Source organism: Oreochromis aureus, linkage group 8, assembly GCF_013358895.1.
Source record: "Oreochromis aureus strain Israel breed Guangdong linkage group 8, ZZ_aureus, whole genome shotgun sequence".
Lineage (NCBI taxonomy): Eukaryota > Metazoa > Chordata > Actinopteri > Cichliformes > Cichlidae > Oreochromis > Oreochromis aureus.
The window spans coordinates 30,314,729-30,342,043 of record NC_052949.1 but is presented as its reverse complement, the minus strand read 5'-3'; the positions used below and the strand labels follow the sequence as shown (position 1 = coordinate 30,342,043).

The following is a 27,315-nucleotide window of genomic DNA, read 5'->3' as shown; positions in this document are numbered from 1 at the left end:
ACCTCTGCTGCTCAACCCACAATTGCATTATCCTACCAATGAGGCGCCATTTAAGGAGAAATCAACAGGCTGTCCAGCTGAATGAGACGTAAGCCAAGAAGCATCTTCCAACAAAGAAATCACTGACCAAACACAAAAATCCTAATTTATTGTGCAAAGTTTTCGCACACAGGTGTGTGATCGTGCAATCAGAACTCACTGTGATGATGAATAAATGATGGTGCCCTTGCATTTCAAATTCTGTAATATCACATCAATGTTTTAGAGCAGCAGAAACCATTCAATAAAGACAAAGAAGCTGTGAACCAAAAAGCATTTTAATGAAATCATTAGTGGTTAAGCAAAGTAACATTACAAAGGAAACAAAAGCAAGGAAACAGTTAAGTGTAAAGAACATTTGTTCCATTGGCACAGGCTTCGGTGCAGCTGCATGTTGTTACTGCTCTCACAGACATGGCATTGTTTCCCCCTTTTAGTGGTTTGAGCATCAAATCACCAAAGGTCTCAACTGTACATTGACAATGCTAAAATATTTCACCTGTCCTTACATATAAATGTCATTTGTTGCACTGTGAAAGCTGTGCAAACATCACAATTGTTTGACATAGAAAGTAAATGTGGAAGAAGCGCAGGCAGCAGACAGCAGCGCACTGGCTGTGATTCACATTATGTACAAAGATGAACACGAAACGGTGACGACTCTGAGCTGGGAACTAAGCTTTGACAATACAAACACTGCAGAAACCTTTGGGAACAGTTACGTGAAGCTCTCCTAGAATCATTTGTCATGTATTTGTAGCCTTTTGGCTTGTGGCCACGCCCCCTGCCCTTACCACAGAACACCTGTAGAAATATATGATGAATGAGCTACAGAGATGCAGTCAGAGCAGAACATTCAAACGCAAATCAACATAAATTCTTGACTTCTTTCTTTTCCTAAAACACCAGCAGGAGTGGTGAATATTTAAAACACATTTATTACATCTTCTTAAAAATGTAAGCAACCGAGAAAATATGTGAATGAAATGCTTATTTAAAAAAGAGCTGCTGGTTTTATTGGTGAATGCACGCGTAGAGGAAAATATGTTGAAACGGCCGTGCACTAGGGGTCAGTGTCAGACTGCAGCAGTCACATACTAGGATAAAAGCTCCAGAGAGCACGCAGTGATTGTAAAAGCTGAGGATGCATTGGTCCTTGTGGCAGTTTCTTTACCCAACTCTTTTGAACAACAAAAAACAATGAAAAATAACAGAAGACATTTTTCAAGACAGGAAAAGATCGCTCAGGGAAAAGTAATGGACCTAACTACCTTCATTTTCATAACGGTTGTTCTTTGGGAGAAATGGCAGCACAATGTTCTGTAAAAACAACAATGAGACAGCGAGTCTACTACAGTCTGTCAGCAGTAAGAACATTAGCCTGATATAAACTGTGATCATATACAAATACACAAATACTCAACAATAGCTTGATAACAGACATCATTGTGCTTCTAAGTAAAGAGTAAATTAAGCAGAATACTATAACATTAGTAAGTAGAGAAGGTGGAAGGAATAGCATAGCATGTGTGATACTTGATATTTCTGGATAAGCGCGAATATTTACTCTGTGAATTTATCATTTATCAGTCGGGAATCTGCGACCCGACATCCTTTAAACAAACCCTTCTCTAGCTGTGAGTCAGACTGAGAAAATGAAAAAGGGACACTTTCTGAGAAGGCGATAATTCAAACAAACATTCATCTTCTTCCCTTTTTCCTCGTCTTTGCTCATGATCATTTACACTCCACCTTTGCAAATCTGAGAGGAATGTCACATATTTCTTTGAATAGTGATTCTTTAGCCATAATATGTAATCAAATAAAGGAAAAAATATAACTTGTTGTGGTCTTAATAACAGTGCAGCCTTTAGCTCGTGGTCCATAAAAAGGAGCTGGGACCTTATTGGGGGGCCTCTGTAGATGATGCAAACACTTATTATCACCTTATAGAGCTGAAAAGCCAGATGTGTTAGCACTCTTCATGGCTATAGCCCCGTTTTCTCTCTGTTCTGTTGTGCTACTTTTAATGTAGTTAAAATTCATAATAGAAGGATTGACTCTGACTGCAAGTGCAGCTGTATGGAATGAGCCCTGTGACTGCAGAACAATCAGGGCCAGTGGAGCTTTGAAGCAGGCAGACATGCAGGTGAGATGGAAACAGAGCCAAAGGTCGGTTAAAGACATCACCAGCCTCCTGGAAAAGCTCTGACTTACAATGTTTAGTTTAGTTGTGTTTACAATTGTTCTGTTTGGCTGCAGAGAATGGTTACAATCTGTATGAATGCTCACTTTCTTTCTTTTCTTTCTTTCTTTTACATTGTTCCCAGGAAGCATTTTTGTGAACACAATGTTGTCTTAATTGGCAGGAATAATGGCCAAAATCAAAATAGCAATAATAATAATACCCAGGTTGTAATTAGCCTCATAATTTTCATAATTTTCTGTAGTATCTTAATTTTGACGTATCTTTTTTAGATCTCTGGGGTTGATGATTTTGTTAGCATCTGTTTTATATCTTTAATCGCTATCTCTGTCTCTCTCATCGTGCTCCTGCAGAGCATCGTGGCTGTCCTCCTCTTCGTCCTCATCAGCCTCTTCCTCATCACCACCTCCATTCATCATTTCCATCTCCACCTCCACCGCTTCTTCCTCAGCCTCCACATCCACTTCGCTAAAGGGCTCGGGATCTTGCGACACCTCGACCATCTCAGTGCCTTGAACCACTTCAACAGCACCCTCCCGAATTTTTTTGACGTGGAAGGTGAAGGGGGGCACTTTGTACACAGCGGTCTTGGACCGGGCATAAACCACATGGTCTGGTGTGAAGGCTTTCTTCATCTTGTCGCTGGATGTCTTGATCTTCTGTTTGCGCTCAGGGTTGACGCTCATGCGTGTCCCCAGTTTTCCCATCTTCTTCTCAATGTTGTGGCGAGTCTTCTCCAGGTTTTCCTTGGTCTTCTGCTTGGTCTTTTCTAAATTCTCCTTGGTTCTTTGCCTTGTCTTTTCCAGGTTCTCCTTTGTCTTCTGCTTTGTCTTCTCAAGGTTCTCCTTGGTTTTCTGTCTGGTCTTCTCCAGGTTCTCTTTGGTCTTTGCTCTGGTCTTATCCATCTTCTCCTTTGAGAAAACAGTCTTCAGGTTTTGTACACGCTGCAGGCTGCTGCGCTTGATGCGTTCGGCACGAGTCTCCTCGATGGCCTCCTCGATATCCAAACCCTCTTCGTCCGATGAGAGGTCCACGTGAGGTTTGTCTGCCTTTTCTCCTTCTCCTCCCTCTTCCCCGGGCTCTTCCGCAGCTTCTTTGAGCTCGAGCAGACTCCCTCCTCTGCTTCCTGACACAGACTCAGAAACCTTCATGGATTTTGAAATGCTGAGTTTTGAGGGAACTTTCACTTCATCCTGTGGAGAAAAGAGCACAAATAGTGACATTATTTCATCTGATAGAGGTTTTGTTAACGTGGCTTAACACATTACTGACATATTAAAGCTGATATAGTGTTTTGTTACATATCACAGTCCAGAGCAGCGTTGTGCTGGTTGGTGTATCCAAATTCATATAGGATAAAAAGATTGATTAGTAAAGCTAATGTGGTGAAATCTCAATTCAAGTTTTAGCTTTAGGATGGGAGTATTGGTAAAAGGAATGGTATGTCTCTGCTATCATGAAATGATTTATGTGTGTTTGTGCATTGTTCCTCTTTCTGTCGATGTGTGCAAGTACTCACAGGCTAACCAAGCTGAGCCATATGACTCACTTGTTCAGGTTTTCCACACAGTGCAGCCGTTAGAGGCCATCATAAACAGACGTTTCTGAGTAAAGACATGAAGCTGTCTCAGAGGAATGAAAGGAAAAAGTTTGTGTGGGATGTCAGCTGTGACAAAACAACATAATTACAGTGTGAACACAAAGCTACTATGACCCTACTGCTGACATCATTAAGATGTGCTTAACACACATGCGGAGGGGAGGACAGAGCTCCGGGACATTTAAAGTTTTGTGGTTTAACCATGTTTGTCTCTGCAGGCTGCTGCATGCTCTCATTCTCCGTCATATCGTATTAACCTGGAAACTCTGTATCATCCTCCTCCAGAGACAGGAGCAGTCACAGCAGGAGAGAGGTAGTGGGGTTATTATTTCTGCATTCTGATATTGAGCTTGTCTAGCACTGCACACATTTGCTTTGAACTGAACCATTGTGGTTTTCATTACCTCAGGACGATTAGCACACTATCTGCAGGCAACATTCTGGAATAGCGGTCCTATCACTCTGCATCTAGCGAGCTTTGCAGTTTCCGAACTTTACTTTGGTTGGAATATTTTGTATGTGTGACCTGCCTCACCCTCGACCCTGGCCCGCCCTGAAAAGCATTCCTGTATAGAAACACTTCGCCCTCGCCTCCATATTCATTCATTCCCCTCTCTGTTCCATCTTCCACCCACCATATCTTCCCTTTCTCAATTTACATTCCAACCCAGGGAGCCTATCTTTCTCTTTTCTCCACCTCATAAATTCAGCGCTCTGGCCTGCTAATGCAGGGATGGAAGAGAGGGCGGGGGTCTTCCTCTTTCCATCACGGCAACTTTGAATCCAACTGGGCTCCAGACATGTACCTCGTGTACTGAATGTAGTACTTGCTGCATGTATTGTGTGTTTGTCTCCCCTTACACCGCCTTTATTGTCAAAACAGGAACTCGGTGGGGCCGGGACAAAGGACTAGCAGGGATGGGGGATGGTCAGGTGTGGAAAGTGGAGATGCTTTTCTGCTGTTGTATGAAACGAGTAATTGCACACATGGGATGATTCTAAGAGTCGTGGAAAACCATCTGGTCAGCAGGAAGATGATAGCATCAAAGTCTTAGCTGGAAGGTAGCACTGAGAGCTAAGTGTGAGCATGTAGAGGAGGGGGGGTCTGCGTCCATTGTGTTCTGTTCTCGTGGTTTTATTGAGGTATTGTGCTGCAGTATCTTGGGTAAACTTGACCTTAGATGAGGGATTTTGGCTTTCCTGCCGGGCGGGGGTGCTGGAAAATACCTGCCTAGTTACAATTCATTACGTCTTATATTAAAGTCCAGGACAATGTGGTGTTGAAAATCACTTAAGCAAGGTTAAACCTTGAGCCTGTCTCTCTCCACAGTTAAAATACTCCCAGGTACACTTCCAACACTTCACAGAAAGCTTCCTTCCAATGACAACACACCACACCATTTATTATTCCAGAAATTATTTGCATGTCCCAGTAAATAGTAAATTTGGTTTTCCTGGGTGCAAATGGCTTCTTTTGCCATATGCACCCATATTCATCTGCACACATACATCACATACATCAACAGATGGCACAAACAGTTGCTTAAGTAAAAAAGTGTCATTCCACATATCTTTGTAATGACATGTTTACATATTTTATGTATCAGAATCAGAATACTTTAATAATCCCTAAGGAAATGATGTACAAATAAACATTATGATCCTTTCAGCCAGCAGAGAAGGTATTTTGCTTTGGCTGGGACACCATCTGAGCGATTACGTAACAGTACTCATTTGTACAAACGAATTCTTTGAAAGATTTTGTTACCTTTTGTTTTGCAAATTAATGATAGATCTAACTGCACAGAGCGATATACAAGTAATGACAATTACCAACGGCTGAAACATGAAAGAGATATACACATCAATTAATCGATAATCATAAACCAATGACATCTCGTATATGATTTGAAAAAGTGTCATTAAAAATTCTACCTTAAATATATTTGAATATACAACCTGTGTGCTATTGAGCTACTTCAGTAGGATTATAATGTTGACTTAAATACTTTTTCCACTTTCAAAACAATCATCCATCACAGCACACAGTGCTGCATATGAGCTTGAAAGCTGAGGTTTGAACATTAGTTTTGTGCACTATAAAAGTATTTCTGTTATCCAAAATAAATATTTCAGAAAACTGGGAAACAGAGTTTTGGAGGATCTGGAGACTGAAGCGACTTCTTTGCTCACTGGTTGCTTTGTTTTCTGTCACATGATGATCACTGAAAGGCTTCTCATGGAGATGCTGCATGATGTCTTAGACCACAGAGAATCATGGAGCCATTTTAGTTTTAGCTAAGTACAAGAAAGTGGATGCATGGAATACATATATAAAAATAGGTGTGGCACAAACTTAGTGTTTAAAATGAGATGTAGATGATTTTCTTATCTTTAAGGAGCCAAAAGCCAGTCTATCAGTTTGGCTAACATGTGTGTGTGCGTGCGTGTGTGTGTGTGTCTAAAGAACATGGAAAGAGCGTAGGAGGAAGTTCAGGCAGTCACCTTGGTGTGTTGACTTCCTGACTCTCCTAATTTAATGGGACATTGTTCTCTGTGAGGATGCTGTGCCAAAGACAGGAAAGCGCACTCAGAGTCACGGAAAATAGACCAATGAGGTACGTAAGGATTGGCAATCTCTCAGTGTGTGTGTGTGTGTGTGTGTGTGTGTGGCTGCACTAAGACCACACAGACCACACTTTGCCTTAAGCATTGCAAAACATGAACATGCACAAGATGATAATTTCTATATCTAGTTAAATTACAAAATGGGAGTTGAGACATTTATTGCAAAACGTGTGTGTGTGTGTGTGTGTGTGTGTGTGTGTGTGTGTGTGTGTCTCTCCTGCAGCAGTGCGACTCATCTTGTGATTGGTTTCATCACTTCATGAGGCTGAACTCTTTGCCTTTATCTTTTATGTCTTTATGTAAGATGAAACTAACACTTTACAATGAAGTCAAGAGGTAACCAAAAAGAATGAGAGGCCCGCATTTCTCACTAACCCTGCCAGTGTGTGTGTGTGTGTGTGTGTGTGTGTGTGTGTGTGTGTGTGTGTGTGTGTGTGTGTGCTGCTGAGATCAGCTGGCTAATGCTCTGTGCTGTCAGCAGAACTCAGTGTTTTTGTTTCATGATGAGTGTGCATGATGTGCCACGGTCCATCTCAGTGCAGCTCTTTGGTCAAGCATTTTCCTTTGTCATGCTTTTCCATGTCACTTTAACTGATCTGATTTCCTTTTTCCAGGACACAGTGTTAAATCCAAAAAATCCCAAAATTGTTGGGTTTTCTGGGTGTAGCCAGCGGGGTCCATGGTAACCATGGCAGCAATAACAATGCCCGAACAGCTACCTCAGCCAAGTATCTGCCAAGTGTGTGTGTGAGCTTTCTGCTGCAGACTGGATACAGTTACAATATTATATCCTTTGAGCTAAATCTGTGCATGTGCACTTCATGTCACTATTGTTGCGTCGTAGTTTGCGATGGCAACAAACCTACAAGCAAAAATCATGCTGGAACCAAGGATTTCCAGTTTCACCACCAAAATGCTTAATTGAAGTTGTGTTTCCATGGTAACAGGGACAAGGCTGACTGGAACTATAATGTTTCCAGATAAAAGCAAAACAATGTTTACTAGTCAGGAGCTGTAATTTGTGTGTGTGTGTGTGTGTGTGTGTGTGTGTGTGTGTGTGTGTGTGTGTGTGTGTGTGTGTGTGTGTGTGTGGGGGGGGGGGTAGGAGCACACCATGGAAGCTTTCCACTCTGACACAGCAACCACTCATCAGGCTGATGCAGAGGGAGCGAGAGGAATCCGGCAATAACACACCCTTCTCTGTTTCTGTTTTCCTGTTTAAACTCTAACCACCGACAGTTCCCCTACTGCTGTGGAAAAGCGTGTGTGTGTGTGTGTGTGTGTGTGTGTGTGTGTGTGTGTGTGTGTGTGTGTGTGTACCTGTGTGAGCAGCATGCATACTCTACTGTACTAAGCTCTAGGAGTCCACATTCCATTACACACACACACACATTCAGGGGATTTTCCAGTAAATCCAGGAAAAAGGGGAATCCTCGTGATACAACTGCTGATGTAAAGAGTAACTGAGGGCAGGCTGAGAAGCAAGCGAGGACACTGTGTGTGTCTGTGTGTTTACTGGGGGACTGACATTTAAAGAACAACTCACAAGCCAACTGTCATGGAAATATACTTTTTGTCTTGCTACTTTTTCAGATCACATGTTTAACAGGAGCCATTAAACAGAAATCATTTTTGTCTCAAGTCGAGAATTGAAACGTTAACCTCATGTCACCTATGACTCATACCTATACTCACATTACGTTTGCCCAAGTCTAAGCCACTGCATGGAAACAGTCATGGAGCCCTGTGGAGCTTTAATGCAGTGCTTAAAACTCAGTGCATAGTGTGTGCAGGACCAGCAGCTTCAGCCTTGTGAGTTAGTTCATGTTTTGAGGGTAACAAAAATGTTCATTTATTTCATGGTAACTTCTGCTGTAGCACTAACCTGCTCTGGATGTTCAAGAAAAGAGATCAGCCTATACAAAACCACCGCCTGTGACCTATCAGTCCTCAGGAAAATAGCAACTCAGATAACAGGAGGATCCGTTTATTCACACTGTCTCCATACAAGCAGACACCTTCCCACCACACTGCAAACGATTTGCACTGACATGGCAACAGTGAAGCAGACTGAAGCTACTAGGAGTGAAATAACGTGCAGTGGCAACATGAAGTTGGGGGAGCCGAGATAAACCAAGCCAAGCGACTGGAGCAGCTACCAACGAGCCCGAATACTGTTGACCTGTTGGTAAATACGTTAGATACGTTTATTTTCTCTGCAGGCGAAATGTTTCTGTGCACTCAGCTCAAAGCTCATTTAACACGAGACATCAAATCTTTGCAGTTTCATAACACATTATTTTTAAATCAGTGTTCATCATTTATGAAAGAGTGATGTGTTATTTCTAAGTTAACATGCTGTAAGAGATGGTTCACATGAACCGCTTGGTATTGTTTTCTAATGTTAATGAACACCCTGTCAGACTGTGTGTGTGTGTGTGTGTGTGTGTGTGTGTGTGTGTGTGTGTGTGTGTGTGTGTGTGTGTGTGATGGAGAGCATTTCTTATTGAATGCCATGGGAAAAAGTGATGTTCAGAAAGAGCATAAAACTCTGGGGAGAGAACTCCTCCTCCTGTTTTCCACTCATCCCCTTTAATCAGAGACATGGGACCGAAGAGAGAGAAATACAGATTGCTATATAAAGTGAAGGCATGCCGCAGGTCCCTGAGGGAGAAGAAAGAGGGATGAGTCACCAGGCCTAGAGTTGCACTGGAGCGCAGCACCAGCCTTCTTTTCCAAATTCCCTTTTTTCTTTTTTCTTTTCTTTTCTTTTCTTTCTCTCTGTCCTTTCTAAAGTGTAGTACCTCCCTGAGGTACTACATGGTCAGACGTGGATCACTGTGCAATGAGTCAGATTGGCATAACAGCTCCAGAGCAACTGAACAAATATTGTGTGCCAGTTGTTGGCCAAGTTATTCTATTTCTAATTAATTTTCACAGTAAGTCTATTGGCCTTTCATCAGTCACATGTGCATATTAGATCAAATAAACAGTTTGTAAGTGCAGATGTAAGGCAGGTAAAGATCTGTGCTGAAGGTAAATGTAGCTGAATGTGGTTTAAGTGAATATTAAGTGTAATAGCCGTGCTTTGTTTGGTTTTTCTCTTTGTCTGGTACCTTCTTACAAGGCAGCTCCTGCTGTGTCTTAAATCTGCTTTGTTCTCATATAGGTACTCTGAACATATAACCCAGATCATAGAAGTCCTGTCTTCCTATAGACTGAATGCAGTAGAGAACAAAGACAGTGCTCAAATCTCTGGCATCTCTCACCACCATGTAGTTATCAATAGAGACTCCTGATATATGATTGCTTATTTCACTAGCTGGGCCCACGTCCTCATTTTAGGTTTGACAGCGTTTTAGTAGGTAAAGGTGAATGCTTGGACATGAATTGAGCTGCGGTTTGGGGAAGGCCTCGAAGGGGACTGGCGATGGCTCCCGGGCCTGGCAGATCTCCATGTACCAAATAGGAGTGAAGAAGCTGAAGAATGGAGAACAAGGAGGGAGGGAGGGGCACGTAAACGAGAATGAACAGTTTGCAGAACTGGGGGAACCTATATAGATGACAGCCAGAAGGAGCGTGTTTGGAGGCGTGGTCCCGCTCCTGAAATTCCAATACATAATCTCCAATTCATGCACAGTCATGTACTGGATATGATGACGATGATGATGATGATGATTTTAAAAATGCTATAAATTAAACCATTCTACAAGTTTAGTCATAACGAGTGGTTCTGTTTGTGCTGCTCATGTTGGATTTACAGATATTCAGGATTTTCCCTGTAGGCTCTTCACCTCACAGGATTTAGCTCCTTAACATGATTGTTGTGACTGGCACTTTAGAAATACAATTTAACTCATTATTTTAATAAATAAAATGATTAGAATTGTATGAAAGCCACCTACTTTCAAGTATAATTGTGAAATGTGAGCATATTTCTGTACTTGTTTAATGTTCTTGTCTGGTTTTGAAATAATAAGCCAATCTGTGACGTCCTTAAAAACAAATAACACACACTCGTCATTCAAATGCATTTGTTATTATTGTCGTCGGCTCCCTCCTCTGCTGCTTTGGCCAGATGTGTCTCTTTTTTGTCATTTTGTACAGTTCTTAAAGGCCCACAGTGCGTCTCTAAGCCTATGTGGGACTTCAGAGCCCGACAGTTTCCATAAAGCTCTCCTCTATTTAACCAGCTGAGTTTTGTAAAGTGCATAAATGAACAAATAAAGTTTTCTTGAAGTGTTTCCAAGGCTGCAGACATGTGTGTGAGGCAGCCCGCTGCTGTTCTCACTCTTACTGCAAGACACAGCTTGCCATTGTGGACTATCACTGGAGGTTGTTTTCATGGCATGCTTTGGTTTGTGAGTATTCTGATCATGTACTTTCATGCAGAAGCACATATCAGCGCATGAAATGCAACCCACAGAGAAACACACAATCCAGTGTGATGAGTAAACCATATTTCCTCCCGTGACTGATGGCTTCCAAATGGATACAATGAATGTAACTGTAATTTTCAAAAGTTTGTATACTTTACGCAAAGCTCGAGATAAGCCTTCCACTCAAAAATGTTTCATTTTTACACGATGAGCTTCTAATCACAAGCCCCAGCTCGAGCCCGGTAAAAAGAAAGGGGCAAGTATCTGGAGCTTGGCAGCCTCTCTGTGCCTCTGTGTACATTTCCCCACACTTGGACGGACAGGGATGATAGCAGTCGTTTCCATGGTCACCATGTGTTACTGTTTCCAAAAACAATGAGGAGGTTGGTGTGTAAGGAGAGGAGCTGCAGAACAACTGTCGTCTTCCTCAGCCTCAGCGATGACTGTGCTCTGCTGTTGCTCCGGCTACAGAAGAGCAGACACAGCTGAGGGTGGCCACTGGTTTTCAGAGGTGTACGACCACCTGGTCCTTACTGTTAATGACTTCACATCCTGGCTTCATTGTTTGGTATGAGTCGGGCTCCAAAAATGTTGGAAAATACTTCCCACAATTTTTTCATTTGACCCTTCCTGCCCGCTGTAGGCTTTCAGACTCCACTCTGTTATAAACATGAACCCCAAACTCTACATGAGACACATTATCTGTTTCACACACCAATGTGTCACCTGTTGTAAGGTAGAATAGTCAGTCGGTCACTGTGGATCAGGTTTAAAGCTAAAAAAAGACGATTGATGGTGACGGACCCTTTCATTATGGTAACCATATTTGTTTCATTTGCTTCATCATCCTGAACAGTAAAGTCACTAAGCAGTGACTATACAGCGAGTGTCTCGTGCCATCTGTTTGCAGTGTTTATTCTGGCCTACACTGATAGCTGCCATCACTTCCTCCTTGTTAATCCTCTGCACTTCTCGATTCACTAACTGTCCTCCATCTGTTGTTCTCTGTTTCTACATTAAGCTCCTCAGAGTATTCCTTCCATCCTCTCTAAACACTCCTCACTCCTTACAGCAAACACCTTCTGTGCGCCCTCTTTTTGAAGTACATGTCCACCACCGCCATTTCCATGCTTTTAGCAAAGTCTACCAGCATCTGTCCTTTTGAATTGCTCACCTTCAAACACACCTCCCCACATCTGTTCCTTTCACCTACATGTCCACTGAAGTCTGCTCCAATCACCACTGTCTACACTCTGGGTAAACTCTCTGCCACTTCCTCCAACTTTCTCCAGAACTCCTCCTCTTCTTCTAAGTTGTCTGACACTCTCTTCAACTCCACACTCTTCCTTCAAGATTACCCCTACTGCATTTCTGCACCATGGTAAAACCCTTTGACTATATCTGCAATGCTCCTGGCCTTGCTTCCCTTCCACCCTCTCCTGCAAACACAGTATAAATTCAAACGGTTAATCATAAATGTTTAGCCATTCATTCAAAAAGTAAAACATAAACTGTCCAAATGCCATCAGCTGGAGCAATATTGAGACAAAACAAATAAAAGTTCAGCACCCATGTCTATCTCAGGCCGTACCACACTGTAGTGGAACAAACTGGCTCTGGTTCTTCTTCTTGCTGCAGTTAGCACACTAAATCCTTGATTACCCCGTTAATGAAAATAACTGAACCCCCGCTAACAGCAGGTGTGCATACTGGGAATGAGTCTGTGGGTCAGTTTGCTTTAAAGTTTGCTTTTTTAACATAACTTTGGTAGTAATAGCAACACAGTTTGGTCTAAATTGTCCATCTTTGCCACCACAAGGCTGAACTTTCTTGTCAGTGGACATTTGATGCAGACATTCATGGAGTATGGAAAAATTAACTCTGACTTTCATCAACCTCTATGGAGGGTAGGAGTCCTGGTCCCTGCGTGGAATGGAATTGGGAGCGGCGTTACACTTTCTCAGTTTTACTGGCCACTCAAACACAGTACTGTGGGAGTACTGTGGGAGACAGAGTACTCATAAAGAACCCAAACAGGCACAGGGAGAACACAGAAAGGCTCTCACTGATTTAAAGGCAATGGATTTGTCTCACCATGGAGCCAGGTTCTAGCTCTGTAATGAGACAAAAACTTCAGGGTCAACTTACCAGGAGGTTTCGAGACCTTTGCTTCACCTACCTGGACGTCTGTTAACAGATGGCCAAAACTGTCCTGTCACATAAAGACTTTACGTGACTCCTAAGCAACATTCATGCTCCCAAAGCTTCCAAAAAGCGATTAAGTTAAGTTAAAGCCACAGTTTCATACAAAAGTGCACTGAAGAATAAGTAAGACACTTTTAATGGTAATAGAGCTTACTTTGTAATAAAAAGCAATAACAATAAAAAGCTATTCTATTCTATTCTATTCTATTCTTTGGTCAATGTAATGTTTGAAAAAGCGAGAGCGACACTGAAGTCATAACAGAGGTTGATGACTCTGTGACTTATCACAAATGTTCTTCTGTTCAGGGCCACTAATGTAACTGGTCTTCAAACCTGGAATCATATGACAGAGTGGATCATATGAGGAGCAGCTTTTCACTGTGAGTCACTGGCATCTGACTCATGTGGAAACATTCTTACTTGGAAATACAAATAATTAAGAGTAAGACAATTACTCTATTGATGTCAAGCGACCAGTACTGACAGTATTTGTGAAATGACCAAACACTGAAGGGTTTCCCAGTGATACAGTCTGTTTTTTAAATGCATAATCAGTAATGTGTGAATGAGGACGAGTGGGCAAGCAGCTGTAAACTGATGCTGGTTATCTGTGCACTTAAAGCAAATCAGGCACCTTTTAATTTGACATCTAGTTGTGTTTTTAAAGAACCTAAGGTGTGTGAAATGAATGTTTCTTTTGGCCTGAGTATATATCACCTGTCTTGTGATGAATGAATTCTTCATTGTGGGCTTGATTCATTAATAAAGTAGCCAAAAAATCTGCCACACTATTGTCAAGTCAGGTGAAAATACTGGCTTCTCTCCGCTGACAGTTTCCGATGATTATGGTGGAAGAACGCAGATTATCTTAGCAGGTTTGAAGTTGCAACCAGACTCTTATTCTTGGCACTCCTGTTCTAACTATGCCACAAGCCAAATACCACCATGCAGTGTTGCTGCAGATTGAGGCAAAAACTGTCTCACAAACTGGCCAATCAAGAAACTGCAGTTTAGGACACATTCATATTACCACCACCTATGGTGGTTGCACTGACTGCTGCATGTCCAGATTACCATCATACAGAAATCATACAGAATACAAGGCAAATACAGAAAGAGCCTCAAAGCACCATTATTATTGTTATTAACTCCATCATTTCCAAAATACCAAAATAGCAATCCATTAAGAGAAGCCAGAAAAGAGGAAAACCTGTCCCTACAGGTTCAGTCTGGAAGATTTTACCCTCTACAGTATTTACTGGGCCTCACTGTACATACCTCTTCAAGAGCCAAAGCAGTACATATAGTTTGTATTCCTGTAGAGTATGAGGATAATATACTTACATCATTTCTCCTAGATTTTAAGGTTAAGTTAATTTTGCACCTTTTCAAAAGTTCAGTTGTTGCACTGTTGCATTATAGGCAGAGATAAACTGTTAGACTACCGTCTCTATGGAGCTGGTGCTTAGCTCCTGTTGTTGTGCTGCCAGGATCAGAGCCTCCTTTAAGCCGGCCTTTTCTATTCCCTGGTAGGATTTCTTGATGTCAGCCCCTTCCTCACTGGTCAGTGGTACATGCTGTGTGAGGCCTTGGTCGTCCATGACAGTCCCTTCTCCTGTTCCTCATCATAACCGTCCGTCTTCAGTCTAAGGCATCACTGGAACAGCTTATCTCAGGGGTCAGGGGTCTGGCACTCTGGCCTCCTGTGGCCAGCTTATTATTTCAGCCGGGTATCTGATGCCTGACCATCCATGCATCCAAACCAGTACATACGCTCTGTATTTCTTGATGGTTTGGCTCTTATTCCTACCACTCAACTGGCTACTCAGCACCTGTCAATTCCTTCTGGAGGTACTTGCCTATGTTGACCTTTGTGCCTCTTTATCATGGTTTTCGGTCAGTAGTTTGATGGAGTCATACCTGTTCAGGGATCTTCAATGATCAGGGTTGTTCTGCCCTGTAATAGGAGGTACTCCTCCAGACTGGTTATCTTCTTCAGCCAGTAGGTGTCAGTCATGTCAGGTCCTGTACCGAACTGTTATCTGGCTGGATGCTGCTGACAGCCTCCGCAGCACTGTTCTCTGTGACGAGCGGTGAATGGCTGGAGTCTTTTGTCCTGAAGTCGATAATCATCTCTTTGGTCTTATCTATGTTTAAGATCAAATTGTTAACACTGGACCAGCCCACATTGCTTCATCTCTTCTCTACGGGACAGGTCGTCGTTGTCCCTGATGAGACCCACCACTGTTGTGTAATCTGCATACTTGATAATGTGATTGGAAGGAGATGCCAGGCTGCAGTCATCTGTCAGAAGTGCGAACAACAGTGGACTCAGGACACAGGCCTGAGTGGAGCTGATGGAGTTGTTACCCACTCTCACTGACTGAGGTCTGCCAGTGAGGAAGTCCAGCACCCATTTTCACGTTGGGGTACTGGGTACCTGGAGGGTCAGTTTGCTCACCAGTACTGAGGATGATCGTACTGAATGCTGAGCAGAGTTAAGCAGCATTTGTACGTGACTCTTCTTCTCCTCCAGATGTGCCAAGCTCAGTGTAGAAGAGAGGAAATGGTATCCTCTAGCTGGGAAACAAACTGGAACGGGTCAAGTGATGATGTAGTCCTTTACCAGCATCTCAAAGAACTTCATCATTACCGCAACAGGGCAGTAGTCAGCATGTGGGGCTACTGGGATACTGGGAGACTAGAAACAGACTAGTGGTAGAAACATGAACAACAGTTTGGTCCAGTGAGGATGGATGCCAGCTGGTCAGCACACTTTCTACGTATCAGTGCTGAAGTGTCGGCGCCTGCTGCCTTCCGTACGTTCACTTTTCTCAGGGTTTTTCGAACATCAGTCACATTGAGATTCGGTGCCTTCTCATCAGGGTGAAGAATGGGTTTGAGTTAGTTGAGAAGGTCTGTGTTGTCACACAGTGTTACCATCTGAGTCCTCTGCCACATCCACCTGGTGTTACTAGGGTCTGATGCCTCGCCTCTGTCAGTGCGCCCCAGGGCAGCTGTGGCTACAATGTAGCTGCCATCACCAGTGTGTGAATGTGTGTGTGAATGGGTGGATGACTGGATGTGTAAAGCGCTTTGGGGTCCTTAGGGACTGAGTAAAGCGCTATACAAATACAGGCCATTTACCATTTACCATGATGCGTTCCAGTACGGACACACTGCTGGTCTTATAGCAGGGTTAGGGTCGGCTCTCACTGTTCTGAGCTCAGCCTCATCACCAGATCTGAAAACAGTATTCTGTACTTTTAGCTCTTCACCGACCTCCTGCTCCGTGGTTTCTCATTGGTGCTAGTGGAGATGTTCTTTATGACACAGCGGTCTTCTGTGTATTTCTGGATGTAAGCAAATATCATTGCAATACTACTCGTCCACATTAGTGTGCTGTTATCAGCGTCACCAGCTCTGAGCATGTCCCAGTGCATTCAAAGCAGTGCTGTGCTGTAAGGCTTCTATTGCCTATGTGCAGGTATTAGCATCACAGACAGATGGTCTGAAGAACTAGGTGTGTGTGTGTGTGTGTGTGTGTTTGTGCATGTGTGTGTGGCTCTCAGCTCAGTGATGGTCTGATAAAGAGCACTCAGGGGCTCCTCTGTGTTTATGCTGGGTGTTCTGACAAAACATCCTACTTTGGCAAAACGTCCTACCGTAAGTAGTTTATGCACATTTCTGCTGTCACAGTGTAATTGCAGCACAAATTTAAGTAGGTATGACGGTTTGCTACTTAACTTTGCCCATCAGAGTATGCTTGTAGGTCATATTCACAAAGGTAGCATGGTTTGCCACTTCATGTTACCCGTCAGAGTATTTTTCTAGGTGTTATTAACAAAGGTAGGATGATTTGCCACTAAATATTTGCTGTTAAAGTATGCTTGTAGGTCAGATTCACAAAGGTAGGATTAATTTGGCACTTAATTTTACCCGTCAGAGTATTTTTGTAGCTAATATTCATAAAGGTAGGACGGATCACCACTTAATTTCGTGTTGTGCGCATGCGCAGAAACAACGGGTAGGATGGTTTGTCAGGTAGGATGGATTCCCAGAACATGGGGGGGGCGCACATAGCTATGATGGTAATAGTGCTGAATTCCCTCAGCAAGTAAGACGGTCTGCATTTAACAGTCAGCAGCTCTGTGTCAGGAGAGCACTGACTTGAGACCTTGGACTTCAGGACTTTATATGTAAGAAGAAGGATTTTCAATTCTATTCAGGATTAACAGGGAAGCCATGAAGAGAAGCTAATGTGGTACAAATATGATCCCTGTTTGTGGTCCCTGTAAGTACTCGCACTGCGACGTCTGGGATCAACTGAAGGCTTTCAGCCTGGAAGTAAATAAAATTCATGGAGCATCAACAAGATTATCAGCTTGTCTTTCAATATAAATAACTGACAAAGATTTGTTGAACACAGGCATATTTGTAAAATGCACAAGCAAACTTGATCCAAGTAAAAACAGCTAAGAATCCAGTTTGCTTATATGGGAAAGTAAATGTTAGTGAAAAAAGAAATACTAGAATGACTCAGGGCTCAGTAAATAGCTGAAAGAATACCAAAGGAGTTTATTAAATTGAAATATCTAAAGCACTACAGTAAGACAGGTAATTATACATGTAGCTAATGTTTCATACTGTAATACTGGATGATGTTATTTGTGTAAGGCTCATTCAGAATCAGGCATAAACCAAATCTGAACAAGTACGCCACAGGCTCAGACACAAACAGGAACACCATCTCCTAAAGGCCTTTTCCTTCTCACAATCAAACAAGTATGTGATAGTTGCTATTTTTAGGTCGCTCTCCCATTCTCCTTCTGTCTCTTATGCTCTCACCCTCATCCCCTCTTTCCTGTCCTATCATGTTAGTCAATAATGCCCCCTACACAGGGACTGGACTGTGCTCCATATTCCCATTCCTGCCACTCCTACTGTGCCAAAGCCTAAAAACATTGGTGCAGCTGAAACAATGTTACACACGATCCAGACTGTAAAATGAGCAGGGAACACTGAGGCTCACATGTCCATATATGGACCTGGACCGACCTGAGTGAGAAGAATGGGTTCACTTGATGAATTTACATGCAAAACAGAGCCGAGAGTCTCCCAGGCTCAGACTTCTACTTTACAGTGCTGCAGGCCTGGTTAAGCAAAACTTTCAGAGTAACGTCTGACTGATGCTGTAATCCACATAGTAGGATGGTAGATGTCAACATGCCTGACTGAGATGTTTAGTATGGCAGAAACAGGTGTTTCAAATTGTAAAAGTAGAGGAAAGTAAAGCTGAAAAGTTGAGGTTGAGGATGTGATGTTCTTTCCACAGATCAGGAGGAGCAGACGTACGGCGCTGTGGTATTAAATCTGCTAAAGTTAGGGATTTAGCTGATCTAAGCATCTTATTGTATGCATGGACTTGTATTAACAAGCTATATTAAATACATCAGCACACTGAGACGGGAGCAGGACACCTGAGCCCAACACATTTCATTCATGTTTGTCTGCTCTCTCCTTCATTTATGAATATCAAAGGCATTTTAAACAACAAAGCCTAAAATCATATAATTCCATTTTATTCAAGCAGATTATCTGTCCGTGCTCGTGCTTCCTCCTTTGGTTAGGGCACCAGCAGCACAAACACTGTCAAGAGGTCCAGGTGAGTGAACCTGATTAACAGAGCACTGACCAATAGTTACCAGCTACAGCTACCTGTGGCATCACACCTGTGAGTCATATAAAAGTCCTCTCCCTTAGAGTTGTTATAAAATGGAAACTATCCACAGCCACAGATGTGGACAGAGGTCAAACTAAATCATGTAGCAGGCTTAAATATACCTTAAAGTTTGCTCTAAAGTTAGACAGTTTATAGTTTTGAAGCCAGACTTTTTAAATTTACATTAAAGGGCTGCAGTTTTTAACACATTAGGCACACACACACACACACACACACACACACACGCACGCACGCACGCACACACACACACACACACACACACACACACACACACACACACACACACACACACACACACACACACACACACACACACACACACACACACACACACACACACACACACACACACACACACACACACACACACACACACACACACACACACACACACACACACACACACACACACACACACACACACACACACACACAATGGCACATGTCATAAAGCTCCATCCTTGCGACACCCACCCACAGTCAAACACATATATACTCTCTAAACACCTGGAGAGCTACTTTGTATAAACTCCATTTATTAATATCCTTAATAAAAACCTACAGTGGTGCTTCTTGATTTAGTTTACAGACTAGAACCTTTAGACTGGACTTGAAGCTAGAGATTGTAATCATGTTAAAACCTCCACATCCGTGGAGCCGTGATCGTGGCTCAAGAGTTGGGAGTTCGCCTTGTAATCGGAAGGTTGCCGGTTCGAGCCCCGGCTTGGACAGTCTCGGTCGTTGTGTCCTTGGGCAAGACACTTCACCCGTTGCCTACTGGTGGTGGTCAGAGGGCGGTGCCAGTGTCCGGCAGCCTCGCCTCTGTCAGTGCACCCCAGGGTGGCTGTGGCTACAATGTAGCTGCCATCACCAGTGTGTGAATGGGTGGATGACTGGATGTGTAAAGTTTGGGGTCCTTAGGGACTAGTAAAGCGCTATACAAATACAGCTACCATTCCACATGTAGCATTTCAGAATCATTTGTCATTCCCATGATTAGCTTTGAATCTTTAGGACTAAATACGAGCGCTTTATTCATCAGAGGAACTGATCTGAATGACAGAAGTGAGAGAAATAGAAAAAGTAAGAGTTGGAATGAGGTGTGATGCAGGGTGAAGTGAGGGTGGCTGGAGGAGCTAGGGAGGTGGAGGAATGGGGCCGTGACTGGTTCCACATCAGGAGGAGTGGAGGTTAGAATGGAGAGTTGGGGATGCCTGTGCTATGAATCAGCTGTTTAAATATGATCCCTGCTCTTCATCGTAACACACCCATTCACTCCCTTAAGAAGAGGAGGTATGGATGCACACCTCCTCTTCTTCCAGTTTATCTTTCCCTCGCACTCTTGCACATGCTATTTATCATTCCACCCTCCTTACAGTGTTGGAATGAAGCCCTCAGGCCAACCTGCTACTCTGGGCCCACAGTCTTTATTGTTGGTGTTGTAGCGGACTTAGACTTAAAGTGCAGGGGAAAAATCAGCAGGCATTTATCATATACCGCCACTAGCTAGCTTCAGGTCAAAGAGCCACGTGTGTTCAGGTTTAAACTAAACATCATCACATTGAACTCTATAAAACTACGGAGCCCCTCTGATGACATGGTCCAAAAATAAATAAATTGTGGCCACAAAATACTACTTCAAGGGCACGAAATGGGTATAATGTGACAACGAATTCACCATTTGTGGCAACAAAATTGATAACGTGCGCACATCATATTGATACAATTCCTGGACAGCTGCGTAGAGACATAAGCATAAGAGTAGGCTAAACCTATACACCATGGACAGAGAGAGTATGATTGAGTTTTATTTTAGGCTGGGAATGAGCTACAAATGCATTTTGAAAAGCCTGGCAATGAAAGGAACCATTATTACGGAGAGACATTTAAACAGGATATTGAGAGCCCAGTTGCTTTACAGATGTAGGTACGACCTGGACGCCGGGATAGATTTTATTGTCAACCAACTGCAAGGACCTAGGAAGGATCACGGTTATCAGTCAAGTGTTTCGTGCCCACAAATTAGCATTTCGTGGGCACGTTATACATTTTGGACCATGTCATCAGAGGGGCTCTGTATAAAACAGTCTGTTCTTAAAGGCGTTCATGGTTCTGCTCAGTACACAGATGAGTGCGATGGTCAACAATGGACACAAGCTTAACTCCTCACTCACCGCCTCGCAAGACGGCCTGAACATGACAGACGTCTGACTGAGCTTTTGAAAAAATGCAAAAACAACCGGCTGTTAGCAAAGCCAAGTAATCAGTAATCAGTAATCAACTTTTTAGCTACTGATTTGCTGTCAAGTTATTTTTTGTAGGTCAGTGGAGCTGATGGTGTGTTTAAGTGTGACAGCATGGACAGCATGGACATCTGCAGGAACAAGATAATAAAAGCTAAAGCTGCGTCCACACAGCACATCACTGTGTTGCTGTCAGTAGCAGATATTCCAGGCTCACGACGGGGAAATTTTTGCGTCACCTCAGCTCAGGTACAGATATCAGAAAGAAATACAAATAAAAAAATACAAATAAGTACAATCAATGAAAAAAGTAAGATAATACACTATATACAATGGTAGCATACACAGTATGTGATAATGGATATGGTTGGAAATATGGAAGACATAAACTATATCGCTTGATATAGCTATTGTACCACTACTACTATTCCTATTTATAGACATGTACACACACACATGTACACACTAAATATACATATGTATACATATACATACATATATACCTGCACATGTCCATACACATGGAAGGTCCATTATGCATGAAGTGGTGACCGTGGATGTTCACAGTGTCTAGTAGTACTCTTACTACCAGTTCACATGTCAATAAACATCTATTCTCACTGGCTGCCTCGAGTTTGGGAAAAGTTTAAAGTCAGCAGAGTTTTGCTGCCTGTGGTTACTTTAAGTTGCCCAATCAGAAAAAATAGACAAATCTGACTAATGATTAAAGCTCAAGTAAGCCCCGGGAGCCAATCCTAAGAGAGCAGAGCAGAGTTGGAGTGATGAGAGCAGCTTGTAGAAAGACTTTGTTGAAGGAGTAGCCAGAGTGATGTGAAACGTAACCGGAAGTGATCTGGACTAAGAAAAACATGCGGTGTACTTTGGTGATGGTGGGAAAGTAGAGCCTAGTGAGCTGTGCTGATGTTTCCTGTGGTCAGCTGCATCCTAAACCTGATGGCTGAGTTTAAAGATACGAGCCAGGAAACCAAAACAATGAGCTGCAAGACGCACAGTGATCATTTTCACTGCGTGTAAACTCTTTAAAGTTACACATATTCAAACACTTATTATTACACCTTGCATTTTAGCACTCTCACACACTGTGGTGTAGAGTATCACATTCCAGGCCAGATCCTCACTGAGTGCAGTAAGCTCTCGTCTCTGGCAGCGTTTGGCCTCAGCTGTCAAGGAACTGAACACAGATGTAAGAGAGTAAATCTCAGGCTTGCTGGACAAGCAGCTCCAATGAGCCAAATGCACACAGGCTGACACAAACACACACCGGAGGAGCTGCTGCTCATGCTAACAGGGAGGCAGGTGCTTCATGTGCTGACAGAACGCCCTCTGATTAGTTTCCACTTACACATTGTATCGTAGCTCGTCACACATGCCAGCAGCATGGTGTGGCATTACTTTTGATCAGCTGTAATCACTGGTTGTAAATTGAAATATAATGTAATATAACTGAGGTCATAAAACCCAGGAGAGACATCATCTTGATATCCTGTGAGATTATAGTTTTCCAGGGTGCATTTACATATATATTAAACTATAAGCATACATGACATCTGAAGTCAATGGCAGTCTTCACTCATGATGAAATCATCATTTCTATCCATCTCAGCTTGTGAGGGAGGCCTAGCAGGGACGGGCAGGTGAACAGCATCAGACTGCAGCACAGATTCAGCCCCCTGTGCTTCACTACAAAGCCCTCGTGCTGTTTCCTCACTGTGTGAGCCGCCCCGCGTAACAGCAAGTGTGCTTTTATTATCAGCAGAGTACCAGGCCAGGGCCTTTCCTCAGGGTACCAGCAGCACAAGCCCATGTCACTGTGTCTGACTGAAAAGTGGGAAATACTTGAGACACACCAGAAAACTGTGAGTGCCTATACTGCCTATACATTATGCCTCATGGCTGTTAGCTTGCACTGGACTGCATGTGTGAAATGAAATGTTGCTTTTGTGTATACTGTTTTGAACAGCAGCATCGAATAAACCTCATGATGATGCTTAAATGTGGTGCATGTTCCATGTGTCACCTTAATGCTGGTAAACCCACAGAAACCACATTAGCACATATTTCTGAACAGCCATCAGTATGTAGACTTTTACGTGTTGTTATGCTGCGACATAGGATGAGCTACAGCTCAGGAGGAGCGGGTCTAACTGGAAGGTCGGTGGTTTGATGCCTGGGATGCCAGATTATCTCACCCTAACCCCAAGTTGCTCTCTGATGCATCTCTCAGTGTGTGACAGTGATGTTAGATGTGCCTGTGTGAATGAGGCAAGTTGTATAAAGCGCTTTGGGCGCTCAGGTAGAACCAGTCCATATAAGATTAGTTTTCCTGTCAGTGCTGGAAGCCTGATACACTGCAGCATATTCAGCTGAGACTCAGTATCCTACATTTTCCCCAAATGGTTTACAAGTAGTGGAAACAATGTTGCATATTTAAGGTTTAAAAAAGAATCAGCGGTGTCACGCTGCTTATGCATATGAGAATGAATGGTTTAGAATATGTCCGGTCACCTCCAGGATGACGGTGCCCTCAGCTCCTACGAGAGATCTTTGATCTGCATGTTAGACAGCACCGTCATCCAAACACTGAATGAGTGAATATGAACAGTGTTGGTATTCCACCAGGAGACCTGAAGGATCGTGTCGGGGGACCACTCTTCACACGATGGCCCAAATCATTATTGAGACACTTTTTTCCTCTAATTTGTCACACATCCGTGTTCAGACTGAACTAATAAGTTGACAGTGCTAATAGTATCAGTGTGTCCCATGCTGGGGTGTTGGCCAAGTGTTTACTGTCTGATTTCTAAAAAGAATCTGCCCTGAAAGGGCAACAGAGGAGCAGAGAAAACTGAAAACAGAACAACACATTGTGGGTTTGCTTTTTTAATGAAGATGAATCTGATGTTATGTCATAGTTGGCAACTGTAACCAAAGCCAGTGTTTTGAGTTAGCGAGGGAGCCAGTGATAGGCATTTCAGGGGGAGTTTCTCTCGCCACAGGGGCAGGGCGCTTGGCTAACGTTAGCAAAATCCCAACCTCTGATATTCCAAACAGACTGTTTTGGAAGCTTTCAGCCCTCAACTTCAACAATTTATCGGGGACTAATTAAAATGTAGATTTACGATCTTCTCAGATTAAGAAACAGTTCAGTCATTGAATTCCTTCATATGTGATGAAAAGATAAGTTTGTTTTTCACTCAGAGTTCTGCCCTGCTCATCTGCTGACTGCTAAAAAAAGTCTTATACTTGTACACCGAGGCACAGAAGCCAAATGCATTGTGTAAGTCTGTTAGCACAGAGTTAAAGTCTGACCGTGTGCAGTCAGGCAGTCTGCAGCGCCTAAGATGGAGCCCTCATTTGACTGAAGGAAACAGAGAGAGTGAGGTCGGTCCAAGCCACGATGTCTGAGTCAAGGGTGGAAACTCTGAATGTTCTCGCGCCACTGTGCAAAAAGCTGCAAGCTATTACACATCACAGTGCAGCCTCTCAAGCTAAAAAAAGAAACAGGGCTCTCCTCAGCTCCCCTCAAAGAAAAAAACGTGCTCCCAGTCTTCTTAAAAGAAACATCTGCCCCCAATCCTCTGCTTTAAACTGGAGCTGAAGCATGCTTGTGGTATTTTCCATCTTTTTAGAAAAAAGTGAGGAAAGAGTGAAATGACTTTCTGAACCGATTTAGTCTGACTTGGGCTGCCAGGAGGTGAAGGCTCGGTTCTTTGTCCTACATACAGCATGCTATGGAAGAGATACCTGGAGGCAAACTGACGCTGAATATTCATTTTAGCTGCTGTAGTTTTGGTGATGAGCAGGTGGAGCTGCAGACACACACACACAGCCATGATCTCTGCTTCCCTGTGTCGTCTAATAACTTAATGCCAGTAGAAAGGACATTAATGATAAGACCTCGGGTGAACTCAGGAAATGTATCATAAATTGGAGAAAGAGAGGAAGCTGTGTTTTCTGATAAATAAGTGTGAGTGCAGTAATTGTTACCATCGCTCTAGATTTGTTTCAACAAGTTGACAAGTTCTGTTGTCTCATACTTTAATTATTAAGTGTGATTTGGAGTCATTTGGTTCATTTGGTTCAACTCTTGTTTGCAGTTCATCCTCCTCCTCCTCAGTCTAATGCTGTCGTCGGTTGGTTGATCGCGTCACTCTAATGCAGTTCCACGTGCATTTTGCTCCTTTTGCAGAGCCTGGTAGTCTTAATCATTACAGTTCTCTGCTTTTATTTCCATGCAGAAATACAACGTTTCTGATAAAAGAACTTTTTTTGTTTTTCAGCAAATTAAAAGTCTGCAGATGATCAGGGTGGTGTTTGAAATCCCCGTCTACATAACAAAAACACTTCATCTTTGCATTTTTTCTCCATCTTAAGTGATTATTCTGAGTGACATCATAAAGTCAGAGTAATTCAGTAATTAAGGTCAGACTTTCATTTCTTTTTTATCATCTGTCCAGAGAAAAGTCTTACTGGTATGTCTGTAGCACTGAGGGTAAAAGCAGCTTCCTGTAAGACCTGGAACCACTCCCTGAAACCCTCAGCATCCCAGCAACATCTTTACCAGACTAAACCACCTTTGTAGGAGTTTTCAGTGATATTGCCACGGGGCTCACACACCAAAACCCTGCTCGGTTATTCGGTTCATCCATGAACCACACCCATCTCTCTCAGGGTTTCACTCCCACTGTGTTATTACACATCAAACTGACTAACACATATGAAACACAAACACTCTCCCACCTGATAAATCATGACTTTGAAGTTGCGTCTCTTGAGCAGCTCCGCCTCGTTGTTCTCCAGCTTCTTGATCTGGCCTCCTTGCTTCTCCAGCGTGGCTCGCACTGTCTTCACATTGACGCTCACCTTGCGCACCTTTTCCATCATCTTGTTGACACTGTTGGACGTGGTGCTGTGGCTCTTGGTGAGTTTTGTGAGCTCGCCTTGGATGCTGGTCACCGTACGCTCCATCTCCTGCTGCCTGGCCTCCAGCCCACTCTGGGTCTGCTGGATCTGGTCCACTGCCCCGATGATCTTGTCAAGCAGTGAGAGCACCATGACCCCGTTAACCTGTGGATCAGCTTTAACGGCATCATCTTTGTCCTCGGCGGCGTCCCCTTCTGTGCCCATTGTGGACAGCTCTTTCTTGGCTACGGCAAGGGCGTTGTCTTCATCATCTGAAGGTGGAAGGTTAATCTCATCATCAGAGATCTCAGTGAGAGTTTGAGGCTCCAGCTGGGCACTTCCAGATGCCAGTGCTTCCACGGCTGCCATGTCGGTAGATTTTATAAAGTGTAATAACCTTTTTCACCACAGTTTCTTCTGGATTACTTTCTCACTCCTTATCTTCCCACCTGCGTCTTCCTCTACTCTGTTTTGCAGCCCTCTGCTTTTTTACTTCCTATTTATAAACTCTCTAATCCCTCTCCAGCACACATACATAGAGCCTGTCTTTCTCGGCTATCTGTCCGTTCTGTCTGAAGCTCCTGGAGTCAGGCCGGTGATCAGGGGAAGCCAAGCGATGCTGGATGTGATCACATGAGCGTTAGGATGTAAATGGCACACCAGGCAGAGAGATCCTCCAGTCAAGCTACAGCCGGCAGCGCTCTTTTTTTTCCAACCCACCCTCCCTTTTTTCCACTGGGCTCTCCTCCTCTCCTCACACCCCTCCTTTATCTCCTCCCTAAATTTACAAATGTCAGTATGACTCCACCCAAGTCCAGCCCCTCATGACTCGATGGCACACCCACACGGTCTAGTCTTGTCCCATCAGCATGGCTGAAATAGTTAGCAGAGCTGCACTGATCTGCTCGTATACAAGCTGAGGCACAGCCGAAGGAGGAATGCCAAGCTGGAGCTATTCTTGTTTCCATTCCTTTCTCCCTGCCCTCCACAACATGGAAAGCAGCAGTGGATGAAAAACACAAAGAATAGAAAGGGGCTTGGAAAAGCTAACAGCTTACAGTTCTAAAGTCTCACATTTAATAAAGTCTCACATTTAGCGATCAGGCCTGAGTCCTTTTGGGGTTCAGTTAAGACTGAGACCTTTTTCAGACTGCAGCAAAAGTTCAGACCAACAGTTTTTAGACTGAGGCTTAAGTCAGTGCCAGCTGGCCGTGGTGGCTCCAAAGACATTTATTCCTACAAGTGATGTTGATAAAATATGAACCACTTTCCACAAAAAAGAAAACTAGCACGAGGTGCTCTGGAGGAAATTTATGATGTCTTTACTAACCAAGAAGTCACATATCGTA

At 43.3% G+C, this 27,315-nt stretch overlaps 1 protein-coding gene across 1 annotated transcript; it reads right to left on the bottom strand.

The window, feature by feature from the left end:
- Positions 1-299: 299 nt before the first annotated feature.
- LOC116320051 (caveolae-associated protein 1-like) lies at positions 300-26,672 on the bottom strand. Its single transcript, XM_031739562.2, has 2 exons — positions 25,805-26,672; positions 300-3,438 (listed from the first exon to the last, which is right to left on the bottom strand). The coding sequence occupies exons 1-2, from the start codon at positions 26,333-26,335 to the stop codon at positions 2,560-2,562; spliced, it is 1,410 nt and encodes a 469-aa protein (XP_031595422.1). The 5' UTR covers positions 26,336-26,672; the 3' UTR covers positions 300-2,559.
- Between the last annotated feature and the right edge of the window lie 643 nt (positions 26,673-27,315).

Bases quoted from the DNA above. Each gene is read 5' to 3' on its own strand.
- LOC116320051 (XM_031739562.2), bottom strand. From the start codon at position 26,335: ATGGCAGCCGTGGAAGCACTGGCATCTGGAAGTGCCCAGCTGGAGCCT. The intron at 3,439-25,804 runs GTGGGAGAGTGT...TTTTCTCCACAG, and splicing joins TCAAAGTCATGATTTATCAG to GATGAAGTGAAAGTTCCCTC.